Source organism: Gymnoscopelus braueri (genome assembly GCF_963280865.1).
Source record: "Gymnoscopelus braueri genome assembly, chromosome: 7".
Taxonomy (NCBI): domain Eukaryota; kingdom Metazoa; phylum Chordata; class Actinopteri; order Myctophiformes; family Myctophidae; genus Gymnoscopelus; species Gymnoscopelus braueri.
The window spans coordinates 25,710,529-25,732,940 of record NC_137608.1 but is presented as its reverse complement, the minus strand read 5'-3'; the positions used below and the strand labels follow the sequence as shown (position 1 = coordinate 25,732,940).

Genomic DNA, 22,412 nt, shown 5'->3' with positions numbered 1-22,412 from the left:
TCATAAAAGCATTTCACTCCCAGAGCGCCAATACAAGCACTGATAATTGTGTTGCATTCATACAGATAGAGTTGAGGGTGTGAGGAGAGAGACTTATTTGTTCATAATATCACACAAGGAGCAGCTCACCATCCATCACCTGTAGCAGGGTTTGATTTATTCATTTCTGATTGACGGGGACAATATTCAAGAGCGAGGTGCAACCACAAAACCAGGAAATAAATGCACTTAAATGTACAATTTGTAGAAGATATAAGGGATAAAACTTTATAACAATTGTATGTTAGATTAGATTATGAGATTAAATGCCTTGAAGGCGCATGAAGGTAAAACAACAGCAAAACAATAAAGGAAAAGAAAACACTAACCTATTTTGACCACACACCAGTTCTTGTCATGGGAAAATCTTTTGAACTCAGTGGAGGAAACGCAGCAATTAACAATAATATGAAAAGAATTGCTGAGTCTGTGTTCTGTTTCACACAGGATACACAGGAACCAATTTCATGGGCTTTTAGCTAAAATACAAACACATATGCACGCACGCACGCACGCACGCACGCACGCACGCACGCACGCACGCACGCACGCACGCACGCACGCACGCACGCACGCACGCACGCACGCACGCACGCACACACACACACACACACACACACACACACACACACACACACACACACACACACACACACACACACACACACACACACACACACACACACACACACACACACACACACACACACACACTCTCTCTCTCTCTCTTTCTCTCTCTCTCTCTCTCTCTCTCTCTCCCTCGCTTTCTCCAATTATATCTCTACAAGAAAGGGAATTCTTGCTAACTTTATTACTTTACAATTCTGCTACTGATTCAATCAACGACAGACTCACCCACCAGCTGATCTGCTATCAGCTTCAGATGAGTCAGATTGTTTTGACAACTTTACAGTGAAACATTTACATTATTCCTACCTGAGCTGTTTGCTCATTGCCCTTGTCTCTTGGCTCACACAATTCTCTAATGCTTCAGCCATACATTCTGTGCAACGGAAGCACTGAAGATGCAATGTGATTTAAATAAAACTTGTTTTAATAGATCAATGCTCATTTAAGCCCTATCTTGTAATTTGGGAGGAAATCTAAAACATAGGATTTGTGACAGCCACAGCAGAGGGTCAAATTGCAAGTTGGCAGTCGGCACCTCTGCGACTCTCACAGTTATGTTCATTCATTTTCACTATTTAGTGACATGCACTGAAATCACAGCTGATTACCGTCCATACACAAAGTCCATATCGTCTCTGTCGGGTGGAAACCTCATATGTCCAAACCTTAGGCCAGTTACTTTTTAGGATTCAAATTCAAAAATAGCAAAAGTAGCAGATCTATGAGCTCAAAACGTGTCGCTTCACGCAGCGTTTCGAGCTTGCGGATCTGCTACTTTTGATACTTTTGTGTGACTCTCTAGTATGATGATGAAGTACGGCATTCATTTACGAAAGAACACAAAAAGTTAGAATATGGAGATAAGAGGTTTCTTCTCGACAGCAACGATATGTAAACTAAACTCTGCCCCTCCATGTCCTCTGGAATGCCCTCTGGAGAGGACACACACACACACACGCACACGCACACGCACACGCACACGCACACACACACGCACACACACACACACACACACACACACACACACACACACACACACACACACACACACACACACACAATACACAATCTAATTATTTAAACACGTCCACAGCATTGAAAAATGCAATGCAACCAGAGATACAGTAGATGATGTATATAACATGGAAAATGGTTCCAACACTCAGCAATCTAAATGTGAACATAATTATTGTTATGTAAATCCTAGTAAAACAGGGGACTGAGTGTGTCTCAGCCAATCACAGCGATGGGGGACCGGATTAAGCATGGCCCTCCGGGGGGGTCCAGGTACAGAACCCCTGGCAGCGCCAATCAACTAGGCTTTTTTCCCTCCCCCATCCCATGCCTGCCTCGTGCCTCGGTACTTGACTCACCCGCTGGTCTGCAGCTAAAGCTGTATGTCGTCTCTGTCGGGTGGAAACCTCATATGTCCAAAACTGTTACTTTTCCAGGATTCAAATAAAGTAGTAGATCTACAAACTCGAGCCTGTGGATCTGCTACTTTTGATACTTTTGTGTGACTCTCTAGTATGATGAAGTACGGCATTAATTTACAAAAAAAAACACAACAAGTTAGAATATGGAGATATGAGGTTTCTGCCTGACAGCAACGATATGCATTAATTATGGCAACATATTGACGCTCCACGGAGGACGATACACAAATGAGGCTTCAGCGCTGTGTGACATAATGACGCGTTTGGAGATAGTAGTTTATTTTGGAGCTGTGTGCTACAGTACAGCGGTTAGAAAATGTAAGTACGCTAACCCCACATCCACTGCTTAATACTGCCAACTACTAATTATGGGGACTATATCAATGTATATGAAAAATGATGCAATGCTCCGTTCACACGGGCAGATACAAAGATACATGCTACCATTCATTTTCAATGGAAGCCAGCGACATGAAGGTACAAAGCAACGTCCGATGTTTGTAGCTGCTACTAAGATACAAAACTACAACTGGAGCTCCGATGACGCACGCAGCGCTTGATGACGTTAACGTGTTGAGCAACACAGATTGTGTATCTTTGTATCTTTGTATGTGCCCATGTGAATGCAGCATTACTTGTTACAAAATGCACAAATTAGCCTGGCCTACTAGTTGTTTTTGGATAAGTTAAGTCGCTGAAAGACCCTTGACCCTTGACCCTTGAAAGTTAAAAGATAGGAACTATAAAATGTTGACCGATCAGAACAGGGGGCAGAGCTATTCAATGACGGACAAGGGCCCTAAACTGAGTCCAATGAGTTGATCCACAAGTCTGTATGACAAGCGGTTAAAAAGTTAGGTACGTGGAAAAAAAGAAAAAAGGTGGGAATGAAGGAAAAGGAATAAAGGAAGGATGAAAGAGGAAATGAAAGTAAGGGTGCATCCACACATGAGATGCAAGTTGACGCCAGGGTCGCAAGCCCTTGTTCCGGTTCTGGCCATTTCTGGCCGTTACTCAATGAAAAGTGGAACCCGGATATGCGCTTCAGACGCGCATCGGGACGGCCTTTCCGTTTTTTCCTATAACATGGGAGTGGATGGGACTTCCGACTTCCGAGCGTCAACTTGCAGCTCATGTGTGGATGCACCCTATGCAAGGAAGGGAAGAAGAAAGGAAGTAGGGAAGGGAGGAAAGGAAGGAAGCAGAGAAGGAAGCATGAAATTGAGTAAGAAAGGAGGGGAAAGTAGGACACAAGATAAATATAAGAAAGAAAGGATAAATCTACAAGTTCTACAAGCTCACTGAGAGTTGTTTGTCCAGCAGTTTGCGAGATTAGCTCCAGACACACACACACGCACGCACACACACACACACACACACACACACACACACACACACACACACACACACACACACACACACACACACACACACACACACGCACACAAATCGATCACAGAGAGAAGGAAGGGTCCACTCACCGCAGTGTGCAAACTCAGAGAGAGACCATAATAAACATGCCAAAATAGTCGGGGTTGAATGAGTTAATAGACAACCAAGCAGGCGGGAGCATGACACCACTCCTCCTCCCCCGTCAGTCTGCTGGCATAAAGCACCCACTCACACCCGCTCACATGCTTTCATTTGCAGCTGATCTGGGTGTTGACGCTTTCTACTGTTCAGTGTGTGTGAAGTTTTCATCCTGTGTCGGTCAGCGTTTGAATTACAGGCACAGCTAGAGAGATCAGCATACAAAAACGCTCCAGCAACCCCAGCAACCTCATGCATATTCCTACCTACGGTATATATCTTCAAACTTCAAAGTGAGTTTTTCAAAGTTGGTAAACGTTGTATCTGACCAAGAAAGAGAGAAGACACAGGGATAGCCACAGAAGAGGGGGGAAAAGCGGAGGAAAAAGAACAAAAGGAGTCGGAGACGCACGTATAAAAGCATCGACGATGATGATGAACGTGAGGAAGCAGCTGGGCTCCCTGGCCTGTGCCGTGTTGCCAGTGGTGGGGTTTCTCCTGAGCTGCGCGGGGGCATACCTGATGTCCCTGCAGATCAGCCAGTACCACTTCGCCATCAGGGTCATCCTGGCCTATCTCCTGATCGCCTGTGGCTTCCTGGCCATGCTCACTGGAGTGTCCTGGGCCGTCTGCCACGGCATGAAGATCAAGATGTACCGGAGGAGAGGAGGCAGAGGCTGCGCCACTCCACACCACCAACAGGTCCACATCTACACTATCGACAGGTAAGGGCCTGGTCATCAGAATTCAGTGATGGAAGAAGTACTCACATTTTTTTTTACTTAAGAAGAAATATCAATACCCTATTGTAGAAATACTCTGTTCGGCTTTCAAAATTTACTTGAGTAAAAGTACAAAAGTATTGGCTTCAAAATATACTTAAGGTACGAAAAGTAAAAGTAGTCATTATGCAGAAGGTCCCAATTCACAAGTTTTCAAATGTATAAAAATCCTTTGAAAATAGCAGATTTACAAGCTTGTAGATCGGTTATTTTCAAATAGCCAAAGTGTATATATATATATATGTCACACTACGATTGGAAAACCAGTCAGTTGGAAAAAGGTGCACTCGGTTTCTGACTGTTTTTTCAATGATACTGTAACATATTATGAAGGTCTGAAGTGGTTTTGCAATAATCAAAATCTACAAAGTAACTAGTAACTAAAGTTTTCAAATAATTATATTGGAGTAAAAGTACAATATTTGCCTTTGAGATGTAGAGGAGTAGAAGTAAAATTATTGAAAATTGGAAATACTCCAGTAAAGTAAAAAAAATACCTCAAAATTGTACTTAAGTACAGTACTTGAGTAAATGTGCTTAGTTACTTTCCACCACCGTCAGAATTCAAGTATGGGCTACAAAGAATTCGACTTGATGCATTGTTCTCATACACAGTAACACATTCCACAACGAGATAAGTGAAAATGTATGAATGAGATAAGATATTAAAAAAAAGTAAATATATAAAAGTAAACAGAAATATAAGGAGTGAAGGGTTAGATCAAGGTCGAGGTTGAGCAGTGTGATCAGCATTGAAGTGTATGAGATAAGGCATCATGCATCATAGCCTATAACATTGCACAGATAAGAAACATCTATTGTTACAATATTTCAGTATTTCTGTTATCATTACCTGCAACACATGCATGGAGATTGCAACATGTTCATCTTAGTTTTACACTAGAAATGATTATTGTGTATTTGTTGTGTGTTGCATTGACATGGTTGCAAATTGTAATTTCATGGCAACTGCAATGACAATGAAAGGATTCAGTTCAGTTAAATTCCCTGCAATTTCGTTCAAAAGAAAGACTGGTGAAACATTGCATACCTATCCACCACAAATGTCACAAAATACACAGAAATACACAGAAATTCATGCTCGACAACAATTACAAATACATGATCTTTTCCCCTGTTTCCAGAAGACCTAGTTCATTCCCTCCGTCTTATGAAGAGTCCCAGAGGAGCCACGATGACCCAGCTACTGACTCTGTGGTGGTGGTGGTCGATGAGGAGAGCCTGACGATGGGCCCAGCCCCTCCTCTGTACACCCAGCATGGCTGTGAGATCCCTGACTGCGTGTGGAGCTGGGAGCAGCCTCCCCCTTACGCACAGACACAGCCTAGCCTCCAGGGCCACCTGGCTGCAGGTGCAGAGGAACAGCAGGAAGCTGTACCTTAATGAATATTTCATTCGCACGATGTGGCGCCCGCCGGAAATAACAGATTTTTTCGGTGAGCATCACAAGTGTATGACAACTCACCCAGACATTGAGGGAAGTAGTGTCTGTTTGGACAGGATAGGGAGGATTGGATTGGATCACGGAGCCTATGTAGCCTACGTGCCTACGTGACTTCCTCAATAACTAACCGGGACTTCTAGAAAGTTCCAAACATGACCGAAGTGCTGTGGAATGCGGGTGACAAATGATGGCCCACAGGAACGTTGACATCACATCTGTGCTATGAACCAGTTGCAGTTGAACCAGTTGCAGAACCTAAAAACCACTGCATTCTTTTTTTTAAAAGAACAGTTGACTTGATAACTCACTGTGTTACTTGGTATTCGGTATTGAAACAGAGGATAGAAAGTCTGGCAGAAAGGCAGACAGAATAGGTAAGTCACTCATTGGAGCTCTGGTGGAACTCGGGCCTTGACCAGAAGAGACAGCAAGAGCATCTTAACCTATTGCGCTGTCAATGGGCCCAGAACTGTCTTCTGACCTGACTTTTGTTTTCAAAACAGTGTCAGTTGCAGGCTTCTGAAGGGATGTTGTTGGTTCCTCAGGCAAGCTGAAATTGTTTAAAAAGTTCTACATTTTGAGCTGAAGACGGTAATGTTGTCTTAGATCAATGAATCCAATAAATGCTTGGATTGAAAAAAAAAATGCATGTTCAGTCTTACATTACCTGTACTGTAGTCAACATCCAAATGGTGTGTTTTTAAAAGTGAACATGCTTTTATGCTCACACTTGCAATGATGTAAAAATAAATAAATAATAGAGTACCTAATACCATTGTATGCAATAAACTATGTCATTCCAGTTGCAAGGTTTGTCTATGAAACAACATATGCCAAGACACTCAAATTCATGAATGACGAGTTTGGAATTTTCCTATAAGCTGCATTATAGTACACTAGACACTAGTACAAATTCAAAGGCAATGAATGGACACAATCTCATTCAACTTCCGACACGCCCCTTTCAGCATGAACTAGATGAGTGGGGCAATAACCTGTAATAACTTAAATATACTGTCTGTCTGACCACCGGTAAATGATCATATCCTTACGGATATCCTGGCAAATCGTCAGCTCTTAATGACTGCAATCAGAGAGTTTATGAGATCCTGTTCTCTGTCTCTCAGTGAGTGACACTGCAGAAAGATCAACAGTCTCTCTTATCTCCACACAAACAACTTTAACACATACGGTCACACTTCGATCACAAGCAGGTGCTTGCACAGCAGATCAAAGGCTGATAATGTCCCCATCTTTGACCATAAACAAATGTTGCATTGAATGTCTCTTCACCTGTCATACCTTTGAGAGTTGCACTTTTAACCACATAAACCCAAACCAGGGTCTCCCAGACGTCTATCCTTGGCCCAGGCCTTTTTCCCCTCTAAACACACAAATGTGTACTCTTTGCAACGCGTTGTTATGATATGCTAAATCTAAATCTGCTATTTTGGCCGGATGTTCACCTATTATGACATAATTATTATATATGTCAACTTTTAGGACATACAGCATGTCCTTATTCGAACCAATTCAGTGGCCTTGAGTGTCCGCCCTGAGACTGGGAGATTTGAGTTTGAAACCCCGGCCGGGTCATACCAAAGACTCTAAAATGGGATCCAATGCCTCCCTGCTTGGCATTCAGCATCAAGGGTTGGATTGGGGGTAAGTCCCTGCGACATACTAGCGTCATGTCCAGGGTGTGTACTTGTACATCAAGCTGCCTCACGCTACAGAAACAGGAGATAGGCTCCGGCCACATGGCTCGGCAAGGCTTACTTGCTTACTTTTCTGTATTGAGACGTAGAGTCGCTAAAGTCTAAGAGAGAGAGAGAGAGAGGATTACACGCAAAGGTTTTTATTTGGATTAAAAAAGAAACAATTTCAATATTGCTATATTGCTCCCCACAAAATATAAGAATAAGGAAACAAAAGGTCTATGTGGTATTTCCCCTCTTGAGTTTTCTTCACCAATTCCAGAAGCGTTCCCTGTGGCTTGTTGATCAGGTAATGTGGGACTTCACATTTTGAATAGTAATACACACACTACAATGAGTGTTTAACTCTGAGAGAGTGAAAATGGACGCTTACATGTCAAATTGGATTTGTAAGGGTTAATTTAACTCAAAGAGTTACATTCTAAGAGTTAAATTCATTTGAATTAATTTAACTTAATTTAAGTTAAATTAACACTCAGGGTTTTACAGTGTAGTAAAATACAGGCAAGTGCGACCTTTTAAGGATTTAACCCATAACAGTATCAGACATCACGTCATTGTGTTTTAAATTCATTTTGATATCATAGTTGAGAGGCAATGTCAGCTTTGTTACAGGGTTTGAATACTTCTGTATGAAATGAAGGAAAAGCATTGTGGTTTATGAGAGTGAAAGGTGAACGCTGCATAAACTGAATAAAAAAAACTAGTGGATGAACTTGCATACATTCCTTCAGTCAATGGCTAAAAAAATAAGGCACAAACATAAAAGGCATGTTCATAGATATTTGCTACCTTCACAAAACATTTTGGCATAATTGATCCATTGCAAAAGTATATGCAATTCACCATTATTTTACATTCATTCATTTCATTTTTTGTTTCAACGCTTGCTTCTTTGGATATAACAGTAGAGACAATACTGTTTGCACAACTAGTACAGTCTTTCAAGAAATGAGGAAAAGTAGAGATGTGAGAAGAAGTAAAATATGGCAGAGCATTACAGGTAAATTGATTGTTGTGGGTGTTGTTTGTGTATGTGTGCATTCATGGTGCACGTGTGTGCGTGCATGTGTGTAACTGTGTGTGTGGATGCATGCATGTATGTGTGCCAGCATGTTTGCATAATTTATAGTTAGCTGTTTTCTTAGGTGATGACGTTGGGGCCACGGCGGCCTGTCCTCTCATGGATGCCTGAGATCTTCAGAGCGATAGCAATAAGGGGTCCCAGCACTACCTGCATTAAGAAACACACAAATAATACATGAAGGTCTATGTAGGTGGAACGACAACTGTTCAACAGCAGTAAATTAATGAATTATTCATTTATGTATATTCATTAAGTATGCATAAGTCAGGAAATTCACACATTTGCAATACATTTACAGGACAACTATGCAGTTTTCATCCCTCAGTCAGCCTCCCACCCACCCCATGCTGTGATAAAGCTCAAAGTAATCTTATTGAAATACACTAACAACAGACAGCAACAAAAGGAGAGAAGGAAAATAATGTAGAACAAGAGAATCAGGGGGTAAGAGGAAAAAAATTATGGCAACAGTGAATCCCAAATGAAGCTGCAATCAATTAAATCAATAATACCTTATTTCAGATATAACATATTCTTTAATTTTAAGTTATGTTTATGTAATAAAAAATAAAGCTAGAGATTTCATTTAACCAATGTGAAACTGTAGAAGAGTAAGGCCTGATTTATTCGTGTATCGTGTCTTGCACTGAGATTTTCGGTACAAGAGACTGGCACGAAACTAAGTAAACTGATTTTCAATGAATTGGAACGCACTTCCAGCAAGCAAGTCAAAGTCTAAATATTTGCATTATCATTCCAAGGGTCTATTTCACTTATACTGAGAAAACACAAACGCAGTGATTTTAGGATATGAATGTCACAAGGACCAAAACTTTTTTGCTGTGCTTTAACCATCTCAAAATCCATGACCTTTTCCCATTCGCATCTAGTAAACCAACAAGCAAAACGGGCGCACACAATGTTGCTGAGGTGCTGAGTCTGCTGACCACGGTGCAGAAGACTTTAATTAAGAAAGAGTACTTTAATGAAAAACAACCGTTTCGACATCTTCTTCAAGGATTGTTGTTCTCCATGTTCTCCACTGACCGACCATGGCATCAGTGCATGTTTACGTTCGTGATGTCCGCGGTCCACCGCCCAACCCGACACACCCTCGAGGCATGTGACGGCCATCACATGCACCGGCAACGGTTTCTTGTCAATTCTCCGTAACATACTCACTATGGGATATCAGCGCCTCCTGGCGTGATGCAGAGCTACATACCATAAACTCCCGGGCCATTCATTGGCTGAGAAGGGTATGTCACGTGTCCGGTAAACCGGAAGAGGTATAAAACCTCTTGCGTGACGTGGCTCATCCTCTTTCGCTTCTCTGCATGGCAGATGCAACAGCTCAAGACATACCTTAATAATAACAAACGTAACTTTGATCAGGACAGAAACCAGCTTTAGCCCACTCGGTGGTACTTGTACTAACCAACGGGTTTTCCTCCTATTAAAAAAAAAAAAAAAAAAGTTTTATTATTTCCGCTCCCGCGGCTATCTTCTCTTTCTTTCTTTTACTGCTAAAGCAAGTTTTCCTCCTTTGAGTTTTCCGCGCTCTTAGCCTTGCGGCTGAAAGCTAACAGGTTAGCTCGAGATGGAGGTTCCACGTCCCTGCGTATTGCTGCTCTGCCGCTTGATGATCGCCGGGGATGACCCTCGTGGTTTCTGCATCTCGTGCCTCGGTCTCTACGGGGCCGAGGCATTTCCAAGATGCACCGGGACGCTGCGAGGACTGCGCTGTTCTCCACGCTGCACCTCGATAGCCGCTTAGCCAGGGCAGCGCCCTGGCTGCGGGAGGCAGCGACGTCTCGTCCCCGGTCGTCGCGGATCCAGCAACACGGCCCAGGGAACGTGGGTGGTGGGGCCCACCACGTGCGCTCACAGTCCACAATGGGCCCTCCGGCAGTCCCGGCTGCGAGCGGCGTTAGCCCCCGCTCGCAGCACCTCCAGGCTGCTACACAAGCCGTGCTACGCAGCACTGCAGCAGCCGCTAGCACCGTGTCTGGGGGACCACCCAGGTGCAACTACCTAGCGGCACTTCCTCCCCCTCTTCCCAGCCGTCTACTCCGCTGCCACAGCAAGCGTACCGGGCCAGCGGTGCGTCGCCAGGAGACGACGAAGGGGCGACGGCAGCATAGGCGAGGGGAGAACGAGGCAGAAGCTCGTGAGTGAGTAAGCCCAGACTAGCTACGTTAGCTGCTTCGCTAGGTTAACGTCGCCTTAGTCAGGCAGTGTTTTGTTGGCTTAACACCCATGCAACAGGTTATTAACAGCGTTGTCCTAGCCTAGCTTGCCTCGCTAGGATAACACCAGCTTGTTAGCCTTCTCACTCTGTGTATCGAGCAAACCTCGGGGGCTTCTGAAGTCCTTACTCGATGGACAAGATGGACGGCTCCTCGACTGCCAGAAGGCCATGTTTAATGAAAACGAATGTGTGTTTAAAAGTACAATTTTTTTTCTGCCAAAGAAATAAATGTGTTACATGTTACAAACGATCTCGTTCTTTCACGTGGCTTGAGTGCAGCGGAGCAGTGGAGTCCCCTACCGCGGGCTTCTCTGCTCCAATGCTCTCTGTATATAAGCCCATAATGTCTGTGATGCCCGAACTCCGGTATCCCAGACATTGATGGGCTAATATCTGTGCATGTAATGTAAATGTATCAACGTTCTCAATTGCATAAGCCCACACTGTCTAGAACACCCGAGTCCCGGTGTTCTAGACATTGTTGGATAACATCTGAAAGAGCAGCGGAGCGATGGAGTCCCCTGCAAGAGGGCTTCTCTGCTCCAATGCTCTCTGTGTATAAGTCCGCAATGTCTGTGATGCCCGAACTCCGGTATCCCAGACATTGATGGGATGATATCCGTGCATGTAATGTATCAACGTTCTCAATTACATAAGCCCACACTGTCTAGAACACCTGAGTTCCGATGTTCTAGACATTGTTGGATAACATCATATGAAGGTAATATAAAAACCCACATCACCCCTGTCCGCCAGAGGGCGCAAATGCGCCAGTGGAATGGGGTCACGCCGGTTTTTGCCTTCCGTCCCACAGGAAGTGCTCACGCACCACTGTGAACCGGAAGTACTTCGGTCAGACATGACCCCTTGGCCGTACCGCCTCATGTTTTGCAGGCCACGTTCGCCTTTAACGAGCGACAAAGCATCCCCTACGGGGAGGAAGGTTTTGTCGCCTCACAGGCTTCCGTCCCACAGGAAGTGCCCACGCCCACGCCCAGTCTCGTGACTCCTCCGAGTCCTCCGTTGGCCCGAGGGTTAGCACCGCCGGCGGCAGTGGCAGCGTCACTGGTCCCCATGGCAACGGTCCCCATGGCAACGCTCCCACTCTCCGAGCGGCCGGTGACGTCATCGTCCAAGCCACTCGCTCGGTGTGTGAAGCAATGGAGGTTTGCAAGCCGAATGCTTAGGTATTGCTCACAATACTAAAAGGTTTCAGGCTGCATTTCTCCACAAAAACCCCCCGTGACAGAAAAAGTATTGTTTTCCCGTGCAAGGGGCCCAGCAGCCAATACTCTGAGGGAGGAAGTTTCCTTCCTCTTGAGCATGGGCGCTATTAAAGGATTACTTCCGATACTTCTGTTTACTATCCCAGTACATCAGCGTTACACTGTGTGTGTACAGGGTTTTTCAGTACAGCAGTGACACACTGTGATTGTACTGATCAACTCCCCTGATCCGCAACAACACATTGTGGTTGTACTGGTGTGTTTTCCACGTGCTCTTATGCATATAATCTCCTATGTCGGACACGGTGTTGTTCCTCTCATGCAGAGGATAAGGCAACCATGTCTCTGAGAGAGGGGGTTCACTCTCTCTCCATAGTGAGTATGTTACGAAGAATTTGTCAAGAAACGCAAGGTTACGTTGTAACCCCGGTTTCCTTAGAATTCAGAGTAACATAGTCAGAGAACTATCTATGAATCGGAACCAACTGGTTTTCTATTCGTAATATTTTCTGGTGGAAAAGAAGGGGGGGGGGGGGTAACGACCCATTCTGAATCTGAAGGGTCTCAATAAATACTTGGGTCAAAGAGCGGACCTCTGTCTCCGCCATTTTGGAGGGACAGATGCCCCCTTTGCCGTACCGCCTCACGGACTACAGGCCTCGTTCGCCACTAACGAGCGACAAAGCACTCCCTAAGGGGAGGACGACTTTGTCGACGCTCCGTCCGGAGCCTTTGGGCTCAGACGAGAGGGCGACGGCCAAGGTAGGCTTACTTCGGACGGCCCCGTTTGTCAGAGTGACAGCGCCGGTGGTTTCCATGTAACCAGACAGGCTGCGCTGGCGGACAAACCGGATGCTGACGTCAGGCAAGGTCCCCGTGACCGGTCACGTGACCCCGCCGGGTCCTAACGGACCGTTAGTACCTCTACTGCCTCGGGCGGTCACCTCAGGGTTAGCACCGCTGGCGGCAGTGGCAGCGTCGCTGGTCCCCATGGCAACGCACACAGGGTTAGCGCTGCTAGCACCAGTAGTAGCGTCTTTGGTCCCCATGGCGACGCACACACAAGAAACCGGTTCCCTTGGAAACGGATCTCAACGTTTCTTGGCTCATGGTGATTTAGCCTTGACTAGCTTGTTAGCTGCTAGGTTTGCAGAACCTCCAGTCAGGCTACTGTTGCTTCAATTGGCGGCTAACTGGCCTCACTAACAACAACACATTGCAGTGTTGTTTTTTGGTGCAGCGCATAGCCAGCCCCGCTAAAGCAACACCACGGTGGCCACCTTCCACCGCTACCCTTCCACGGTCTCTAACGGCCCCGCATGTGCGGGTCCGCTGGATCACGTGGCGACATCACCGGTCCAGTTGGAAACGTGTGCGTTGTCCGCACTGGGTGACATCAGAGCCCCTCCTGACTCGCTTGCTGAGGCAGCTTGTTGGAGAGTTTGCAGTCCGGAACTGTTTTACTATCCCGGTACTTCAGTGGTACACTGTGTGTGTAGGGGTTTTTCCGGTACAGCAGTGACACACTGTGGTTGTACTGGTCAGCTCCCCTGATCAACAACAACACACTGTGGTTGTGCTGGTGTATGACCCTCTCTGCGGACGGTGCGGTAAGGAGATGGGTGGACCAGCATTGTTTTCAATGCTTATTTCCACGTTCCTTTCTATCCACCACAGTCAGGAGGTGGCGCGGCACACAGACGTGGCCGTTTCCCCACTTGACGTCGAGGGGTTTTTCACCGTCACCGTCCGTCGAGCGTCTTGGTCCGTCTCAGCAGACCACCTTCATAGGGGATCTCGCTGGGCTAGACCAGGCTCACGGCGCGTCTGTCCCGGGCGGGATAGACGGCGTTTCGGCCTAGGGTCTTCTCGCGTGAGGCGACAAGTCACATACAGGCTATGCGTGCAGGCGACGGGTCTCATGACTTCGGCCTTACACCTGTTTCGTTTGGACAAGCCCCACGTGTGACCTTTTTTCCCCGGAGGTGGATGTGGGCTCTTGGAGCCCCGTCCACCTGAGGTTGTCATGTCCTGATCGGAACCGACAACACCACGACCGTGTGCTATGCCAAAAAGCAGGGAGGCCTGGCCTCTCCAGTGTTGGACAGGCTAGCTGGCGATCTGACGCTGTGGTGCGACGCGCGCCTTACGTCAACCAGAGCCTCACAGGTACCGGGCCTCCTGAACAGTGGAGCGACTCTGTTGTCCAGGGGCATTTTTTGGTACGCAGATTGGCCTCTCCTCCGGAGATAACAAGCCAGATCTGGGCCAGGTTGGCCGGCTGAACTGCTTTATGCATTCCCGTCACTGGAGTTGGTCCTCTCAACTTGTCAGACTCCACGGACTGTCAGTGCCACTAGTGGCACTGGCGTGGGGCGCATGGAGGTTAGGAATAATCCTCTCCTCTACAACGAGCCCTGGGCCCTCCCCCCGATCAGAGATCTGCTACGGCAGGCAGGGGTCGGAATTTTCCACAAGCAACCTCAGGACCTAGACCGGTGGGCTTGGCCCGTGAGGGGGAGACCTTGACTTCTTATGGCCTGCCCCCTGAGGTGGTAGCTACCATCCAGGGGGCGAGGGCCCTTTCCACGAGGTCTGCGTACGACGACAGGTGGAACCTGTTCGTGTCATGGTGTCTGGGTCAGTCACCGCCGGTTGAGGCCTTCCGGGCCTCGGTACGCAGCATCCTCATGTTCTTGCAGGACAAATTGAACCAAGGTCTGGTTTTCTCGACGGTTAAGGTGTACCAGGCGGCCATTTCCGCTTGTCACGTGGGTTTCGATGACATGACGGTTGGCCGACATCCGCTGGTGCGTAGTTTTATGAACGGTGCCAGGCGGGCCAGGCCGGTCTCTAGGCCTCTGTTCCCGGCCTGGGACCTGGCGGTGGTGCTGGGGGCGCTTTGCCTCCCACCGTTCGAGCCTTTTCACTCTATGGATCTGGAGATCATTAGTCTCGAAACGGTTCTTGTGGTTGTTTTCACTACAGCTACACGGGTCAGCGACATACATGCGCTCTCAGTAAGTTCGGAGTGCATGAGGTTCTTGGGAGACGACAGCAGGGTTTGGTTAAGCCCAACATGGCGTTTGTTCCCAAGAACGGAATGGTGACCCAGACACCGGTTGAGCTGATAGTTTTTCATCCGCCTCCTTTCGCTTCGGCAGAGGATAGGCGGCTGCACTGTCTCTGCCCAGTGAGGGCGTTGAAGCTCTACTGCCAGAGGACGGCGGTCGGCCGGTCGTCGTCGCAACTTTTTGTCTCCTTCGGCCCAGATGGTCGGAGGAAGGCAGTGACTAAGGCGACGCTTTCTAGATGGAGTGTGGATGCCATTAGGCTGGCCTACGTCAGTAGTGGCGCTCCAGTTCCAGAAGGACTGAAGGCTCACTCTACTAGAGGCGTGGCTACTTCCTGGGCCCTCTCCAGGGAAATGTCGGTCCAGGAGGTGTGCGCGGCCGCAAACTGGTCGTCTCCATCGACTTTTGCGGCTTTCTACAGCCTGGATGTGGCAGCGGCGTCAGTGGCGCACGCTGTACTGGACATAGCGGCTGTCTCTACTTAGGGTAGGGGAGGTTAGGCAGGTCTTTTGTGTAACCCGCCTTTTTTCCCTTCTCTACCTTCCTTCTCTTGAGTCCCCTCGGAACCACCGTTGGTAGGTTTCCAGGGGAGGAGGCCCTGTTTCCTTGTTTTCACTTATGGGTCAGACTTGTGTCTGTTCATTAGATGAATAGGCAGACTTGGTCTGTCAGGGTCCTTTTCTTTCAATTATATACCGCACCCCGGCCCGGAGGGCTGGGGCGCCCGTGAGGCCGAAGGTCACGTCCAGGGGGACGGGGCCTTATGGCTAGGGGGCGTGCGGACCTGAGATTCGGTATGGCTATAAGCCCAGGGGGGTTTATGCATCCCATAGTGAGTATGTTACGGAGAATTGACAAGAAACTCAGGGTTACGGATGTAACCCCGGTTTCTTTAGAATTCGGAGTAACATACTCACCTAACACCCCTGTTTGTGTGCATCTGCATGCAGGAAGCGTGTTAAAGAGGATGAGCCACGTCACGCAAGAGGTTTTATACCTCTTCCGGTTTACCGGACACGTGACATACCCTTCTCAGCCAATGAATGGCCCGGGAGTTTATGGTATGTAGCTCTGCATCACGCCAGGAGGCGCTGATATCCCATAGTGAGTATGTTACTCCGAATTCTAAAGAAACCGGGGTTACATCCGTAACCCTGAGTTTCTGTTTGTGTCTGACATCAGCAAAGTTTCAGCCCAATCAGAACCCAATTGACTTCCATTATAAAATGATATTTCAGGTACTTCTGCGGCCTACTGGCAGCATGCCTACAAATGTGGTGCCATTTGGTCCAGCGGTTGGCAAGTGTGTTGAGCTGGCTCAATACACACACCCATACACATACAGTACCCTCTCATAAGACAGCTAACGTCTTTCAGAGCCACATCATACATCTTTTTTACACAGTTTTACACTTGAATAATGAGGGTTGATGGGCTCAAATTCCAAACACAATTAACCATTTAAGCCCTATATACTTTGTTGTACAAAATAGCAAAAATAGCAGATCTATAAGCTCACAACATATCATGATGTAATGTGTTGTGAGCTTGTACATCATTCTATTTTTGCTACTAAGAATTAGACAATTTTTGAATTTTTCCACCTAAAGGCCTAACGAGATGCCCAAAATAGCTACGACAGGTTGAAAGTAGTTAAAACTGGAATTATCACAAGCAAAGTTAGCATTCAGTACAAAGCAGTATGCACAAGGTGCTAGAGAGACTGAGGAACATGAACAAATGAGAGTAGACTTGTTTACTCCACGTCTGATCAAAACAAGGTCAACATCAAATGCAAATTCACTTATCCAATGACATTAGTCTGCTTTATCAACCTGTCAATAAACCAATGATTCATCCATGATATCAGTACAGTATACCAATTACTTAACTATACCGTACAAATAAAGAAATGAGCCATAGCCATTAGGAAACAGACCATGATTTGTCATAATTGGTGCCAGGATGACCTGGTGTTGCAAAAGCATCTTTAAAATAAAAGCTAAATGTTTGTATTGTCCCACACAGAGCTCTGCTTATGAACAACATTCATAACATAACATAACAGTTATATTGACATTCAGTGCTGAGTTTGCTTAGTGTGTATCATCTTTTACTGTCATTGCTTGTCAGGCAGTGAGCAGTATAAATGACCCAGCAGTTTTTTATTGTTATGGTGTACCTTTCAGTGACAGACAGACAGACAGACAGACAGACAGACAGACAGACAGACAGACAGACAGACAGACAGACAGACAGACAGACAGACAGACAGACAGACAGACGCACACTCGCGCGCACACGCACACACTCGCGCGCACGCACGCACGCACCACGCACACACACACACACACACACACACACACACACACACACACACACACACACACACACACACACACACTCACACACACACACACACACACACACACACACACACACACACACACACACACACACACACACACACACACACACACACACACACAAAACTGTGTGGAATTTAATGACATTTTCATAATTGTATGTGACATAAATACAAACAAAGACTCAACTTTTTGCTGGGTTAATCTATCTTTTCCTCCCCAATTTAGACTGCCATGTATATAGCCCCTGTCACTGCCAACCCCTACTGGTTGGTAATACGGATGGTGTACATAACTACATCTCCTCGAATTCACATAGAGTTGCCGGACGCTTCTTTTCACCGACAGTAACAGTGAGGGAGGGCATAACGTGTGCGTAGGTACATGTTATCCCTCCTTGTTCTACTCCAAATTTAACAGGCTGACCAACCTGTAAGACTCACGGTAACCCGGAAGACTCCAAAACACACTCGCCGCCATTTTTTTCGTGGAACAGCGGTTCTTGTATTTGTTTTACTGAGGATACGGTTATAAATAAGTTTAGGGTTAGGCATAGTTTTACTGAGGTTAAGCTTAGGAATAAGGTTAGGTTTTAGGCATAGTTTTGACTGAGGTTACGTTTAGGAATACCCCGGGGCGACTGTGTTTTGGGGCGAGCGTTTTTGTATTCAGACTCACGAGTGCAGCGACAGAGAACGCCCTTTCGCTACCCCCCCGCGAACACAGCCAATTGTGTTCATTGGAACACCTGGCCAAGCCGGAGGCACCGCAGAGGAATCAAACCCCAGTCTCCACGGTGGTGTACAGGAACTTTACCCCTGCGCCACAAAGGACGCCGAAGTCAATAGTCTAATAAAGTCACTATGTTGTCTAATCATTCATTGATGTACAGACTGGAGTGTGATTAGGAATTTTATTTATGATCTAGAGTGATGATAGATTGGTCAAGGTTTGGGTTCAGTAAGATAACGGACATGGAACAGCATGAATGAAACAGTTTGTATCAACTGTTTTAACAGCTGTGGGAATCTGTGATAAACAACCTACAGTGACACCCACGGAGAGATGAACATCCCACTGATTGATTTTTGGAGATCAGATGGATATCAAGATCAGTGAAATGCATTACATTCGCAGTACATTACAATGCATTGAAAATTTTAAAGATAATACTTGTGTCCAACCATAGAAACTATCAATACAGTTTAACACACGCCAAGAAGCAATCTAGGGAACAATATATGACACAGTTATCTTGTAGTGTGAGTCCAGCTTAAGTTCAATTACCATCTAAAAGTCATCCAGCACTTCACTTCAAATCATATCTGACAATCCCAGACAAACATACTCATACAAAACATAAACATACTCAACCACACACTAGTTGGTCACCAATTTGGCAATTCTTGTTTACAAATTAGCCGTACAATAAAAGCTTTTAATATTTATGTCTTTTAATCTTGATGGTTAAAGTTCAGCACCTATCCCAAAAGTCAAACAAAAATGACCACATAGGCAACTGGTGCTCCAGTCCAAAGTCTATAGGGCAAACAAATTAAAGACAGCATCTGAATCAGAGCTTTATTGTCATATCACAGGTTTACAGGTATAAAAGAAGTGGGGGAAATTCCATTGTTAAACAAATAAACATGATGTTGCATTAGTGGACCATAGCACCATGGACCATAACAACATAGATAAAACATTGAAGTGTTTCAGAGTGTACAAATGGACCCTCAATGGTCACTTCTTTACACTCTGTGTTAAATTAATAATTTCAGCACTAGTCCATATGTGCACACATGAGACTTGGTCCATATGTGCACACTTGAGACTTGGGACCACAAATGGCACTGCAGATCCCATAATAACCCATGGCAAAAATGCTAATAAACTGTTTACATTTGGAAGAAGTTAAAAATCATCAATTATTTTCAGAACAATAACCTATACCAACCCACTATGGAGAAACATGCATGAGTACGGCCACATAACTGTAAAAATGGCCCATCTGCCGGTTGGTCGTTATGTCACTGTAGTATGCTGAGTCCTACTATGGGTTGTTGCTGACAGCGTTTTGTAATTAAAGCTTCTATGCTTTATTGACCACAAACACATACTGCACATATTGGTGCACCAAGTCTATATACTGTAGGCTACATGTAGCCCAGCCTTGCTGTGTGTGCTGCTTACTATGTATTTAAATCAAAGTTGCTTATAACTTTGCACCATTGAGGCAGTTCTCTCTCTCTGCTGGCGTTATCTGAGCCCAGATACGGCATGTTACTATAAAGAGCAATTTGACAATTCGAAACAACTACCGATCAATTAACCCTGACACTGCTCCCATGAGTCAATCCACCCATGTCCACCCACAGCAGTCTTAATTGAGTGAGAGTTCACAGAAATGCTAATAAACAGCTTTGGTTTGGGAAAAGTGAAGAATCGCTTCATCACTCCCTGCATGTGCTAATGGTCAACGCCCATGAGCAATTTCAGATCTATTGGTCGACCAACTGAGAAGAAAAACTGATGAGTATATATAGTAATATCCTACTAGCCTAGGATAGTAGGATAATAGTAGGTTAGTAGGCTAGTAGGAAGTAGGATAGGAAAGAAGGATAGTGATCTGGTCTGCTATTTTCGTTATTTAAGTAAAAAGTTAGAGACGTTGTTGAAAGTGGTTGAAAGTCTGTCTGTGGGTTTTATAAATATTTAACCATTCAAGAGTATTAACAAGAGTTTGTGACTAAATAATTAAGTAATAGTTTTGGACATACAAGCAACAGCGACAATATGCAATGTAGATCCCAACCACAATGTCTCACAAGGGCACACACGCACAAACCTACCTGTGTCTCTCTGTTTTGTCTCTCAGGGTCTCTCTCAAAGCTTTCTGCATAGATGCGAATGGTGGCCCCAGCCCCTCCTCCACTCCCACTTAGCCGAAACACCAGACGGGATGCATCTGCGAAGACGATCCTCAGACCCTAGAAGTACACAAGAAAGAAGCTTTACCTTAAAGCATCTAGAGAATAAAGTATAAATAAGACTATGCCATTTTAAATCATGGCCATTATCAGTCCAGTAGAAAAAAAACGAAACAACATACAGTCTAGAGAAGAATGAGATTGTGATTTAAATTATAAATAAGTAACAGCCTCAAATACAGGAACAACAAACATCCACTAGATGGCACTGCCACTGTATGTTTCATAGACACTGTTGATGTAAACATACCAGTGATCATGAACCCTGTATTTAGTACTTGAAATGCATGATAGCTACCTTGAACTCACACTAGAATTTTGCCAAGAAAATATATGTCTACTAATGCCTTGCCATTGCATCAACAGCCACTATTCAGCAAACCTTGCATACTGTCAATGGTGTGCATTTCTGGGCATTGGCCCAGATGTGAAAAATTTGCATTTTCAACCATAATGTCAACACCCTCCATTTAGCATGTCTCATAACCTACCCCATATATTCCATGGACACACAGGGTATGGGCTAGATGTTTTGGGTCAGTTACTACAACTGTGTTTGGCTGCCAGATTTAAAGGGATATTTCACTTTCAAAAAAACTTTTGGTAATTTTATCGTCTACTCAGGCTTTTGTGAGCCCCCAGACAGTTTTTAAGTTGCTTCATTCAGTATTTAGATATTTGATATTCATTATATCAGACACGCCCCCTTCCTATACAAACCCATTATAACTTCAAACTCCATTTTTAACATGTTAGATTCATCAAAAACACCCGTCCTTGGTTCTGGTGACTCACCCTGCCCTCCTGATAGGGGGCCGTGTTTTTTCGATAACTTTTTTAATATTTTATTAATATTTTTTTTTGGATAATGAAAACAATTAAATACAATAAAAAATATATATAAAATCAATGAAAAAAGTAATGGAAAAAACACGGCCCCCTCGCGTATTAGGAGGGCATGGTGAGTCAGCAGAACCAAGGACGGGTGTTTTTGATGAATCTAACAGGTTTAAAATGGAGTTTGAAGTTATAATGGGTTTGTATAGGAAGGGGGCGTGTCTGATAAAATGATTATCAAATATCTAAATACTAAATCAAGCAACTTAAAAACGGTCTGGGGGGCTACCAAAAGCCTGAGTAGATGATAAAATTACCCAAAGTTTTTTGGTTGACTTATTCAGTGATTCTCAACCTTTTTAATCTCGAGGACCCCCAGTTTGATATGCATTAGGCAACAGACCCTCATTTGACATGATTCTTTTTTTAATCTCTGGGACCAAATCTAGACTGTAAAATTGTCAGTGTTCATTTAACTCTGAGAGTTACAGATCCGTAAGAGTCCATTTGGTTCCTAACTATCAATCAATTTCAAAGGGGACACCCTGGAACCGCCTAAGGACTTGTGAGGGTCACCGGACCCTACGTTGACAACCACTGGACTTTATGTATGAATTTGTGATTTGCGAGTCTTATGAACCTGTGTGTTATCCTCTGTGTTCACACTAGCAGAAACAAAGCGACAGGCCATTTTCAATGAAAGCCAGCGACATAATAATAATACAAACTGCCCTGGACCGCTGGCGTAGCAGTCCAGGGCACCTCGGCTCAGTGTAGCCTGATAGCGTGTTGCGGGTTCGAGTCCCGATCCCGATGGCCTTTGCTGTGTGTCACTCCCCCATCTCTCTCTCCCCATTTCCTGTCAGCCTACTGTCCTGTCAATAAAGGCATAAAAGCCCCCCCAAACAAAATATTTTAAAAAATGTAATAATAATACAAACTGACTGCCAACATTTGTCACAGTGTGACAAGCTACAAAAG

At 45.2% G+C, this 22,412-nt stretch overlaps 2 protein-coding genes across 2 annotated transcripts in view; one reads left to right on the top strand and one right to left on the bottom strand.

Moving 5' to 3' along the window:
* Nucleotides 1–4,064: 4,064 nt before the first annotated feature.
* LOC308088964 (transmembrane protein 252-like) lies at nt 4,065–5,821 on the top strand (the record flags this gene model as incomplete). Its single annotated transcript, XM_080433545.1, has 2 exons — nt 4,065–4,360; nt 5,563–5,821. The coding sequence occupies 2 exons, from the start codon at nt 4,065–4,067 to the stop codon at nt 5,819–5,821; spliced, it is 555 nt and encodes a 184-aa protein (XP_080289671.1).
* Nucleotides 5,822–7,724: 1,903 nt separating this feature from the next.
* Nucleotides 7,725–22,412, bottom strand: part of pgm5 (phosphoglucomutase 5) — a 49,249-nt gene continuing 34,561 nt past the window's right edge. Inside the window, exons 10-11 of the mRNA XM_080434513.1 lie at nt 20,457–20,594; nt 7,725–8,834 (exon numbers count right to left, since the gene is read on the bottom strand). Coding sequence (XP_080290639.1) covers nt 8,745–8,834; nt 20,457–20,594 — 228 coding nt within the window. The 3' untranslated portion in view covers nt 7,725–8,744. The remainder of the gene's footprint in view (nt 8,835–20,456; nt 20,595–22,412) is intronic.